The following is a 13,193-nucleotide window of genomic DNA, read 5'->3' as shown; positions in this document are numbered from 1 at the left end:
CAATCATATTTTACGTTTGTCTTTAGACAGAAATGTGATTGGATAATTTTCTTTATGCATATGGTTATGCGGCTATGTAAATTTGTGGAATAGCCCTTAGGAGGTCCGCACAATAAAAGGAACAGAGAACAAAGAATAAGAATTTCAACCAATCAGAAATCATATATTGTGAAATACATAGTTTCTGATAGGTTGAAATTCTTAGACCCAATTCAGAACGCGCTTTTATCTCTAAAATTCTATAATATGCGTGACGTAAATTATAGCATGTATCGCGCTAACATTGTGTAAGTGCGTTCTATTCATAGTCAGACCTTGTACTTAAGGCTTCCTTAAATTTATCTTTAGATAAATGCTCAGCAACCAATGAAATAATTTGTAGAGTATCCAAAAATAAATTTATATGAATACGGTCATTATTTTCTTTGTTCCTTGTTTCTTGTTTTATTATGCAATCCCCTTACATTCTGACTCGGATCGAATCCTCGATGTAAATTAGGCTTATATTGTGGCAACACTTCTTCTGTCAACCATTGTCGATTCAATATATCTCTTGGTCAAATTGTCAACAATATTTCGTTTGCTTTGTGTCACATTTCGTAGATTTCTTGTGCATCGAGGACAAGTTAATTACGTCGAAATGCTTAATCATATATTGCGACCGATCACTCGTAACTTTATCAGAAGTGGTGAGATTTTCATTATTTTAAAGCCATTCGTGCTAATCCGTGATACAATCAGCTCTATATCTTATGTAATGTTTGCTATTACGTATGAATGCCGCTAAATGTTATTCCGTGTAAATCCATAGCGATAATAATAATAAATATAAAAATCCTTTGTGCTCGTAATGATAAATTCTTTAATGTTTTCTGCCAATTATTTTAGACTTGTGAATTTATGAAAATAATCAATTGTGAATTATAAGAAAATGCTCTTGTAAAAGTACAGTCATATAATTTATCATAAAATATATTCTTTGCCTTAACATTAGATTTTATGGTTTCTGATTTTCTATAAATTTGACTTAATATAATATCACTCGAATATTTAACAGTAGCATTTTGTCTAAAGCAAGAACTATTTCAAATTGATACAAGAAATGTTTTATTTTAATTAGAATTGTCATCAGGTTTGTTTGCATTGCTTGCACTTTTTGTATTCAGCATGTTTGCTTTCTCTCTTTTCAATGCCCAAATATATTTATCTCTATTTTAAGTTCAAAAATTTTGGAGAATTTCAAGCAACACGAACAGGTCTAATATTGAAATTGAAAAATTGAAAATATATTGAAATTGGAATTATTTTTGCAAAAATATATAAATCAGAAATAATCTATAAATTGCATATAATTAAGAATTAAAAAAATAATATTTTCATCTGAATATATTTTTCATTAAAGGCAGTCATTCCTCTGGTTCAAAAGCTATGGATGATGTATTTAAATTGCCAACAATAAATGACATACCTGGACCATGTGGATCATGGAAAGAATATTATGACGCAAGACAGAAAGTTTACAATACTCAATTAATTGTTGGTATTGGTATACTAATTGGTACCATAGCTTATGTATGTATTAAATTTATGTTACTTCAGATAATGTTAACTGTATCAGATTATAAAATCTTATTCTAATGCATATTTCTTGATATATTGGATCAGGGAAAAATTTCATATTTTTTAAGATAATATTTAGAATAACCCCTCTTTCCCACCTCAAATTTTAATAAAAATACACTTATTCACTTAAATCGAAAAAATCTGGTAAAAAAATGCGGCGATCGGCCTTGTGAATCGAATTATTAAGTGTTAAAGTTGAAAATTTTAGAGGTTAAGATATCTGTCACCTGACTCAATATAGCGCTATGTATACGTTCTGCATTAATTATACAAATTAATTGTAAAAACAAAAATTCACTGCTTTAAGCACACAAATTCTTTGCATTAGCAGTGAATTTGCGTTTGTGAAGCAAAGAATTTGTGTTTTTAAAGTAGTTAATTTGTGCTTTTAAAGCAGTGAATTTGTATTTTTAATATAGTAAATATGTTTTTAAAGCAGTAAATTTATGTAATTAACGCAGAACGTACATGTATAGAGCTGTATCGAATTGGGATGATGGATATCTTAATCTCTAAAGTCTCCAACTTTGATTGAAGCTTAATAACTCTATTCACGAGGCCGACCGCGTTTTTTTGCCAGATTCATTTTTAGTGAAAACACGTCGAATAAATGTATTTTTATTAAAATGAGATTAGGAGGAGGGGGAGGAATATTCTAAATAATTACCTTTTTTTTATTCAAAATTGTAAAGTTGTAATGTATGACATCTTTATCAAAAATGAACGAAATTTAAATTTAAAAAAGGGTTTTAAAGCTTCAAATCTCGAAAAGTTACTATATTTTTTTGAGTTTCTGTGAATTTGATAATTTTTATATTTAAAAAACTATAACTGAAAAATTTTCTTTTCCCTTTGGGGATCTCTCATGTGCTCAAAAAAAATTTTCGACTATCATGAAGCTTTCCCTACAAAATTATTTTTTAAAAATGTTCCTACGATTTTTTGTTCCTGAGTTATTCGCGAGTTAAGTAAAGGAACATTCTGACTTTTATTGCTCATAACTCCGATAAAAATCATCAATTTAAAAAACAGATTCTTAAAGCTGAAACTTTGCTCTAACGAATGATATAATTGTAATGATAATTTCGCAACAAATGAAAAACTTTTGCAAATAATTTTTTTTAAATACGAAGAAATTTTTTCCCTGACCCAATATTATAATGTAATTTTTGTGTTTTATATATATATTAAATTTTATATTTTGTTGTATACAGGGTGTTTTATTTTAAATGATATGATTTAAATGATATGATGATCGATTATCTCGCGAATTGATGATTTTATTGAAAAATTTTTTGAACGAAAGTTGCATAGCTTGAAGGGAAACACATGATGGAAATGTGGACTTGACCTTGTCAAAAAATCAGGTTTAGATCATTAATGTTTTTTTTAAATAGAAATCCCTATTTTTTTATTATATATTGTAACTTATCTCGAGAGCTTTCCAAAACACTATAATAAAGTTACTTTTCGTTAAGTACTTGCTAAGTTATAAGGCAAGATCGATCACTGAATTCGTCCGATTAAGACAAGATTAATTCGGTATCTCTCGTAATAAAATTCTTATTTACATTGCATTTGGATGTCTAAACGGATATCTATTACGATACAATCTTTCTGCTTTACAATAATTTTATCCAGCTTCACCAAGCACAAGAATAATATCAACGATTTCATTTGAATTATAAGCGATTATTTTGAAAAAAGCCTTGAAAAAGTCCACTAATGTAAAAAAATTGAAAGAAAAAGCTATACGAAAAAAAGAGGAAAGTTGAATCGTTCAATTGGGAAAGATTGCACTCAATTCCGCGCGAGTGTATGTTAAGCAATGTGAATAACTCGCAGAGAAAATCCTGCGCGCGTAAGAATCCTGTTCACACGCGCTTATATAGATATCGCCGGCTATACTGTAATTTTCAAGCTCCATAATTCGGAAAATAATCAATGAAACATAACTTTATTATAGTATTTCGGAAAGCTCTCGAGATAAACTACAAAAATATATAATAAAAAATAGGGGTTTCCATTTAAAAAAACATTAATGATTTTGACAAGGTCACTCAAGATCAAGTCCACATTTCCATCATCTCCCTTTAAGCAACTTTCGTTCGAAAAATTTTTCAATAAAATCATTGATTCGCAAGATAGTCGACCATATCACTTAAAATAAAACACTCTATAAAAAATTACAAATTAAATGATTTATATCATTTGCGTTCGTGCGTGCGTGCGTGCGTGCGTGCGTGCGTGCGTGCGTGCGTGCGTGCGTGCCTGTGTGTGTGTGTGTGTATGTGTGTGTGTGTATATATATATATATATATAAAATCCTGCATTTCATTTTCAGGTAAAAATATCAGGTAATATCTTCTTTAACTTTGGCCCACCCGAGGAACCAATTGAAAACAAATAAATATTTAAAATATAAAATTAGAGAAAAATAGATATGTCAACAATCTGACCATACTGCTGAGAATGTTATTTACTTTATTTTGCGAATGTAATATGCAATAACTTGTACTGTTCTCAATAAACAGTTCATATTTATGGTTATGTCATATTTATGATTATGGTTATGATCAGGAAGTGATCTATTTCATGAAAATTATCTTACCAAAAAAATGATACAATCTCATAAAAAGTGAAAGGCAAAAAGTAAAAGTGTAAAAAGTAACCTCTTTTTATTATGTTGAATGTTACATAATTTTTCGTGATAAAAAATCGTAACATCATATGAGGAGCAGATTTTCAAAATGCATTTTGTCCAAGATTTTTTTTAATTAAAAGTGGTTCAGTGTTAAGAGACTCATATTTTAAGCTACTGTACAATGTTCTGAAAGCATTTCTACCAGGGTTTAAAAAAAAATCGACTCTGAGGGAATTAAAAAAAAATCTTGGTTTTTTGCGCTTTTTTTCTTTTCAATCTATTAATGATAAGCAAGATTCGCTATCTAATATAATACGAGGGCAAGTCAATAAGTTTTTAAAAAACATAATAAAACACATTTTTTTTTGATCGATTTTTGTTTCTCAACATAATCTCCTTTCAGCTCGATTCACTTGATCCAATTCTCCAACTTTTTCAAGCTGTCCGAATAATATGATTTGTCCAACTCTTCAAAATAAGCCTCTGTTTCGGCGATGAACTGCTCTCTGGTGGTGAATCTCTTTCCTCCGAACCATTTCTTCAGGTTTGGAAACAGGAAATAATCGCAGGGGGCTAAATCTGACGAATATACTGGATGGGGAAGCAATTCGTAGCGCAATTCGTTGAATTTGGTGCTGGGCACGTGAACCTGTGCATTGTCTTGATGGAAATGGGGATGTTTTTCTTTAAAATGTTGAAACGGTCCAATAAGGTTGCGTAGTAATCGTCATTGATCATTTGCTTCGACGGAAAATAATCGATATGAATTATACCGCGTGCATCCCAAAAAACCATGGCCATCACCTTTCTGGCCGACTTTACAGTCTTCGCCTTTTTGGGAGCTGGTTCACCCGGTGAAGTCCATTGTTTGACTGTTCCTTCGTCTCGGGTATGAAATAATGGATCTGTTTCGTAGTAATGAATCGACGCAGAAATTCATCTGGATTATGTTGAAATATCTCGAAACTTTGAAAGCGTCACACGGTCGCGCTTATGATCCAGTGAACAAACACGGCATCCATCTTGCCTTTTTCATACCCAATTGTTTGTGCAAAATTGAAATCACTGTGCCATGTGATATGCCTGTGGCCTCAACAAGCTCGCGCACTTTCACTCGTCGCACTTTCGGTCAAAATAATATCGTGGACTTTATCGATGGTATCTGGCATAGCAGCCTCAATTGGATGTTCCGAAAGAGATGCATCACATGTGGATGTACGACCACATTAAATTCATTCACCCAATTGCATACAATCGCAAAACGAAATGCAGATGTGAACATTATTCAACTTGCCTTGATTTCTTTCAGCGTTAAACCTTTCATATGTAGCTGTTTGATCATTGCACGAAATTTGTTTTTTCCATTTTGCAAAAAATACAAAGATTGTTCGCTTAATCTACAGAAATGAAACTACGCGATGAATTCCGCTCAAAATAATAGTAATCAGCTTTGACAGTAATCAGCTGAGAGATACTACTTGTCAAAAAGTAATGTGACATGACACTGCGAGTGCCGTCTGACAGATTTTCTAAGAACTTATTGACTTCCCCTTTTATATAATTATATTGTGAATTAATTTCAATTTAATTTATTTGATTTTTTTTATTTAATTTATTAATTAATGAATACATATATCTGTACTACATATATCTGTAATAAGAAAAATTCATAAACCAAATCAATCAGATCAGTCGGGTTTAAGTCATTCTTCAATTTATTTTTATTGATTTTTTTTATAAAAAATGATTTCATCACATGTTAGATCCTAAAATGTTCATTATGTATAGATTTTTTTACAAATTTGCTAAAAAAAATATACATAATAAATAATACACTTAATACATTAATACATTTACTATTTGATATTTGAAGGATGAAAATTAAAACTAAAAATAAATTAAATTTTTCAATTTTCTAAAAATTGAGAAAAAACTTTATTATGAGATCTCAAAATATTTATTATGTTTAAAACATTTGTTAATAAATTTTTTGTGAATTTTTTGTGAAGAAAATAATATTTTTGAGAAATCAAATTTTGTACATTATAATATTATAATTTAACAAATAATTAAAGGAAAAATCAGACACATAGTTTTTAATAATTTCATGTAAAAATTTCAAAACAAAATTTCAGTTTTTGTTTGTTTACTCTGTGATTTATAAAACAAAAACTTGTCAGTTTGAAATTTTTTAGTTTTGAAAGAATCGAAATTTTTAAAAATTTCTACTAATCTCTAATAAAAAAACCTTGATCTTCGATCCTTATATATCAAAAACTTTTATTATTTTGATTCCATCAGCAATTGCGCTTTGTGACATTGATGCAATTTTGAGCACCATTTCATCTTGAGTTTTTCAAGTTTTTTTTTATTGGATTGGGCCCATCTTGTCAAATCCTGATTTTTATATCAATTTATATGCTAAAAAGAATTTAATATAAAAGGAGAAAAAAATTGTCAACAGAGAGCCAATACAATTAACGGTACAACTTTTATTATTCATTCTGAACTAAAGTAAATGTTTCGACCAATGATTTCGGTCCTTTTTAATACAAATTACATAAATTAAAATTTATTCCTAATACATAATATAAATAAATATTCTGAAGATAAGATAGTTACACATTAACAGCGCATGATACTCAGATAGCAAAATGTCTGCAGTCTTCTAGCAGACTATCAGTAGGTTCGAGCAGAAAATGACGGCAGTCTGTCATCAACTGCGTCCGCATTAGGCTTTTGTTAACATCGCCTGTCGACATAATGTGAAGGCAAATTATTGGCAGAAATTGAGCATCCTGTCGACATGCTTGTAGATTCTATTATGTTTTTTCTAGCAGTCTGTCAACAGTATTATGTATGTATATCTAATTCTGTTGTTATTTTATTTATTTTGTTGGTAGGGTGTAACAGACATTTAAAAAAATCTGCTTTCTACAGACTTGGTCTGTCTTGCATAATGGTCATCTTGTTACTATAAAATATGAGTTCTAAAAAAAGGTCCATACTAAGATGTATCACAATGGTCAATTATTTTGTTGAATAAGTACATAATATGTATGTACATATAACGTCATGGCTCTTGAGTAGTCGCGGCGGCCATGTTGCAATCATCAGAAGCGAGGAATGACACATTAATTTATGCTGCAAGCCATTTGTAAATAAAGACAGAATTTGGATAAATCTAAATACGCGAGATTGCTTTAAAATAAAAATGGACAGAAACTGTCCTTTTCTCCCTTAATAGTCAGTAAATAGTCCTAAAAGGTAAAATGAACCTAATTTTGGGCAGAAACATTGTTTGAACAGCTGTTAAAATGAATGAAATGTATACTTTCACGTATTAGGATGCCATCCCATGTATACGAAATCGGAACGACGGATTTCTTACTAGAAATCAGTTCACTCCTGTTAACGCTTAATTTGAACCCATAAGTGAGGACGCACGAGGCACATGATGAAAGACACATCTCTCCCCAAAGGGTTTCTGAAACTCTAGCCGATCGCCATGTTTGCTTCTTCACAGAGAGGAGCGACCGTTATTATTTTCTATCACAGCGTTTTTTTGTAAAAGAGATAACCTTTACCTTGTAATACTATTATTAACGTTTGTATCAAAACAAATAAAGCAAGTCAATCAAATCAGTAACAATTTCGTTCCGTAAGAAGTTTCTCTACTGTATCGGAACCACCGGAATCATAGCCGGAATGGTATAGAGACAAAACAGAATCAACGGTATGTCATGTCATTGTAAACTATGTCGATTGTTGATAATTGAGAATTTGACAACTTCGAAGAAGAAAATTAATAATAATTCTTTTTCAATACGACATATTCTTGTTTTATATATACAGTCCAACTATAATGCCACTATAATGCCACACAACAATTTTTAAAATAATTCCGATGTCATTCTAAAGTAATTGAAGAACTTCTCATGATCGGTCGTTTGCATTCAAAGACTAAATCACTTGCGCCTTGATGCGCCGCCTCATTCTTTGTGTAAATATTGACTGTATTCAGAATTTTTGTTTTCTTGTATATTTCTGCTGTTGCAATAAACGTTATAAGCGAAATAAAATTTTCGCGCACTCTTAAATATCGGAATAGCACGCCAACATTTCTTGCCTTTCGATATAATTTTAATATTAGTAATAACACTATTTCATCCATCGTTGTAGATTTACAAAAAAAGTTTCTGAATATTCGTTTCAATATTTAGATTCAATCAACTCAGCTGAACATGCCATTCCGTTCCGTAAAAATTTTCTCTACCCGTCCCATGTGATCGGAAATTTTAAGTAACAAAATATATCTCATTACTCTTATAATTCAATATTTTTGAGTATTCAAAGTAATATTATAAGTAAGATAATTGATCTCAAAATTTCTAGTAATAAATCAATTTCATCGATCCGATTCCATGTACATAGAACAGTACCTCCATGTACACAGAACGGATTTCTTAGGGATTCCACACAATAAAAGGAATCATGTATTATACATAAAAGGAATCATGGAAGACACAGTTTCTGATAAGTTGAAATTTTTATTCCCTGTACTCTGTTCCCTATTCCTTTTATTGTGCGGAGCTCCTTATAATTTAGTATTTTTGAGTATTTAAAGTATAGATAAGAAAATTGCATAAATAATGCAAATTACTGCTTAGTCGTATTAAAATAATAAAATATCGATTAAATTAAGCAAATTAGTTTGCGACCAAGGCGACATTCCATCCATTTTCATTCCGTCTACATGAGATAGGTAAAGAAATTTCTTACTGAATGGAATTGTAAACTCAATTTTCTAGTAAGAGCCTCCTTACTGTTTCTGCCCATTTATAGGACTTTCATAAGTACGAGACATGTTACTTTTTCACAATTAAGTACATAATAACGAAATGACATGTAGCACACAAATTTTGTTATCAAAACGTCTCTTTTGCATGCCTATAAATTTAGCGATTTATCGTGGCGAGACACTGAACACATACACAAGCATGAGCCCATGTATATGTGCTCGCTTTCGGCGCGCCGAGAGCACATGTACATGGGCTTGTGCTGTGTGACTATCGATTCGTCACATTTCACCAGATTTAGGCCGCCTGATTTAGAATCGCATGCTGACAACTTAGCCTTAAGGGTCATTCCATACAAACTTGCATAGCCGCATAAACATATGCATAAAGAAAATTATTCAATCGTAGTTTACATTTGTGTTTATAATAAAAATGTGATTGTATAATTTTCTTTATGCAACTCTGCAAGTTTGTGTGGAATGGCCCTAATGCTTAGGCATCTGAATTTGCAAGAATATCGAGGCATATTCAAGATGCGCATTTTAAATATTCATGCATTATGATTAATAATTCGAAAAAATGTAACGTAAATTTAAAATTGAACTAAATTAAATTAAACATAAATTAAATTTAATAATTTATAAATAAAAATCGTTTTTAGACACAACTATTTACAACAATTCAGATGTATGAAAAATTCTAAGAGAAGATGTAAACTTTTCGAATATTTCTGAAAAATTTTTTATGTGCATGTATCTATGTCTGTATATATTTTGTAGTATGTATTTTGTTATATTATTTACAAGGGTATATAAATTATTAATGTGAGCAAACCTCTAAAAATGAACAGAAATATATATGCAAATTTAAATCCTGAAGACAGATAGAATAATCAGTTTACATAACGCGGGACACACGAGCACAGAAATTGCTCAAATAATCGGCTGCAATAGCAATATCGTTTAAAATATAGCAGCTGCTTCAAAGAGATGTTCATTGATGGTTTTCGCTTCGACAATTTTTTGATCTTGTTCTGATTTTGTTTTTTTTTTTTTGAGCGATGATTATTTTTCTTGTGATCTTTTAAACTCTCCATTCCTCTTTCATATTTTCTTATCCATAAACTGTATTCCTATTGCAGTTGATTATTGTGCAATTTTTGTCTTCTTTATAACATGTTTACATAATTGTCATTTATTTAATGTTTGATGTAATTGTATTTAATTGTATTGATTTAATTATATTAATAAATTATTAAGCTCACAATTAGTTTAATTTAGTTCAATTTTAAGATTACGTTACATTTTTCGTATTGTTCTTTTATAAGAAAGAATTGCAAAATATTCTCTGATGACAATTTTTCTTATAACTTTTATGTGAATTAAAATACATTTTTTAGAAATATTCGAAAAGTTTACATTTTCTCTTAGAATTTTTCATATATATGGATTCTATTTGGAAAATATTTTGAGATTTTTTATTCCATAATTAAAAAAAAAATATTTTTAACTTTTTTAGATTTTATAACATTTTATCAAATTATACTTAGAACAAATTTTAGAAATCTTAGAATATTTCATTAACATTATATATGAAAAATTCTGAGAAAAGGTATAGATCAAAGTTTTTTTGAATATTTTTGAAAAGTTCCAATTCGTACAAAAAATGCGAGAAAGTTATAAAATCATACAGAAATTTTGAAAAATTCTGAGAAAAATTTTTACTAGAGTTGTGTCTAAAAGCGATTTTATTTATAAATTATTAAATTTAGTTTATGTATAGTTTAATTTAGTTCAACTTTAAGTTTACGTTACATTTTCGAATAACCATTAGTCATAATGCATAAATATTTAGAAAGGAAGGCATGTCTTGAATATGCCTTGATACTCTTGCAAATTCAGATGCCTAGGTATTAATGATGCCATATGTATATAATATGTATGTATCATAAGCAAAGAATACTATTTATAAGCATAAATCAATTTTTAAAAAAAGTCGTAAGATGAATATTTATCTTTCATATTTATCTTTCATATAATTACAACATGTAATAAAAAAATATTTAGAAAAAATATTTAGAAAAATTTTTTTTTCACAAAAAAATCAATGTCATCTTAAATTTTTTAAATAGCACTATACAATTTTTTTTATAATATTATAGGGATCTTCAAGACGAATTCAAATCACGACCGAAATATCACTTTTATTGATGTTATATTGATTTTATATTGCATATTTTATTAAATAATATCACATAAATATATATGTGAGTCATTTTCCATGAAGTGGATCTCCCCTCCCCAGAACAGTTTTGAAAAAAATAAAGTCTGCGACAGCTCAAATTAAAGTTTGTGACATCTACTTTTAAAAGCCGTCTGGCTTTTTTCTGTATTCAAAATGGCGTATTCAAGATGGCCGATTGCACAGTAGTCTTAGCAAAATTCAATTAATTCGCCAACCTACTCAACAATGCATTACGATTGAAAATAACCCGATCTAAAGTTATCACATTTGAGTAGAGTAATCATCAGGTAAATGTAAATTTGATCTTGACCCTCTTTTCAAGGTCAAATTGGAAAATTATGATTTTTTTAACGTAATCTTTATTTTTATCTCTAGAAATGAGATGAGCGAGAAATTTTACGTTCAAAACTGTAGTTTGGTCATCGATTTTAGCGACTTAGAGATCAACCCAAAGTTAAATCTTATTTTACATTCGTAATTCGATTGAGAAACGGGGTGCATCTTGTGATTAAGGACGTCAGTGGCAAAAAATTTTTTATGAATCAATTCTCTATTTTTGCTTTCTGAAAATGAATATCATCACTAAATTTGACGGTCGGACATATTTTGGTTGCCATTTTAAAAAATTTGCCAAAAATTTCTTTTTTAATGTAAATCTTTGTAAATATTAATTTTTGAAAATAAAGTCTGAAACAAAAAATAAAATCTTTATATTTTTTACAAAAGTTATTCGCGTCTGCGCTTACATATAAGTTAGAGAGAAGTAGCATTCGTTTATCAACCGAAGAGTTACCATCATTATCAATCGGAGCGCTGAAATATTTTTGTTAATAGAGCGAAAAGGGATCTAGAAAGTTTATATTCATTCGATCCGATGTTGTTGTCAATCTAGGTAAAGACAATGTATTGCGAAGAAATAAAGTGAAGAAAACAAAATTAACTCGAGAATCTTCATCATTTAACATTGGTTCTTCGAGCCGGATCTCTCATCGAATCACGAGGAGTCTGGACAAAAAACAATTTGGGCAAAAAATCGAGACATAAACATATATCTCGAAACAGATCCGTCGATAGAAAAGATTTCGAGATCACCATAAGATTCAGAAGTATATACGCTAGTGTTGAGCGACACACAAGGAACATCTACGACGGTAGAGATCGGGCAGTTGCGGCATGCTTGCAGAGAACTTGGAACCACGAAGAATATTGAGTCGAGCTGGAACAAAAACTCTCCAAGACGATAGACTATCACGGCAGTTGCAGTCGAGATGTAATTATAACGAAGTTATAACGCTGTAGCCGTTCAGTGTATTAGTATGTTTATCATTTGGTCGTAATTGTATGAGTAGTAAGCATAGCTATTATGGAGGAGAGCAAGTTAATGAACGTGGAAAAATTAAGGGGCAATTGATGCGCGTCAGGGTTTTTGACGAACAAATCGATTGACCATCAAATCGAAGAAGTCGAGATTAAATATGTTACAATATGTGCATGGGACGAATTTCACGTAACTCAAGACGCATTGGAGGAAGTAGATGCAGAATTCGAGAACGTTGGAGAACGGGAGAATCGGATTATTACGCGACAACCGGAGCCGCGAAAGCGGCTCATAGCAGAACGCGAATAAACAAGGATTGTACGAGAAAATCACAATCTCAAGGTACAGGCAAATTCGATAGATAGAATTAAGTTACCTCCGATAAATTTACCCACGTTCAATGAAGCTTACGATCAACCAAAACTTTCGAGATACGTTTAAGGCACTAATTGACGAAAACGAAGCATTATCAGATATCAAAAAACTGTATTACTTGCGGTTAGCATTAAAGAGTATAGTAGCGGAAGTATTAGAGTCAATGGAGATATCGGCTGATAATTATGAT

General features: G+C 30.4%; 1 protein-coding gene across 1 annotated transcript; it reads left to right on the top strand.

Annotated features, from left to right (window-relative positions):
• The first annotated feature begins 421 nt into the window (after window positions 1-421).
• On the top strand, window positions 422-4,173 carry LOC105617091. Its single transcript, XM_012198670.1, has 3 exons — window positions 422-689; window positions 1,403-1,572; window positions 3,968-4,173. Exons 1-3 carry the CDS (start codon window positions 641-643, stop codon window positions 4,031-4,033), a joined length of 285 nt encoding a protein of 94 aa, XP_012054060.1. The 5' UTR covers window positions 422-640; the 3' UTR covers window positions 4,034-4,173.
• The last annotated feature ends 9,020 nt before the right edge of the window (window positions 4,174-13,193 follow it).

This window comes from Atta cephalotes (assembly GCF_000143395.1).
Source record: "Atta cephalotes unplaced genomic scaffold scaffold00011, whole genome shotgun sequence".
NCBI lineage: Eukaryota > Metazoa > Arthropoda > Insecta > Hymenoptera > Formicidae > Atta > Atta cephalotes.
This window is presented reverse-complemented; position numbering and strand designations above follow the sequence as displayed.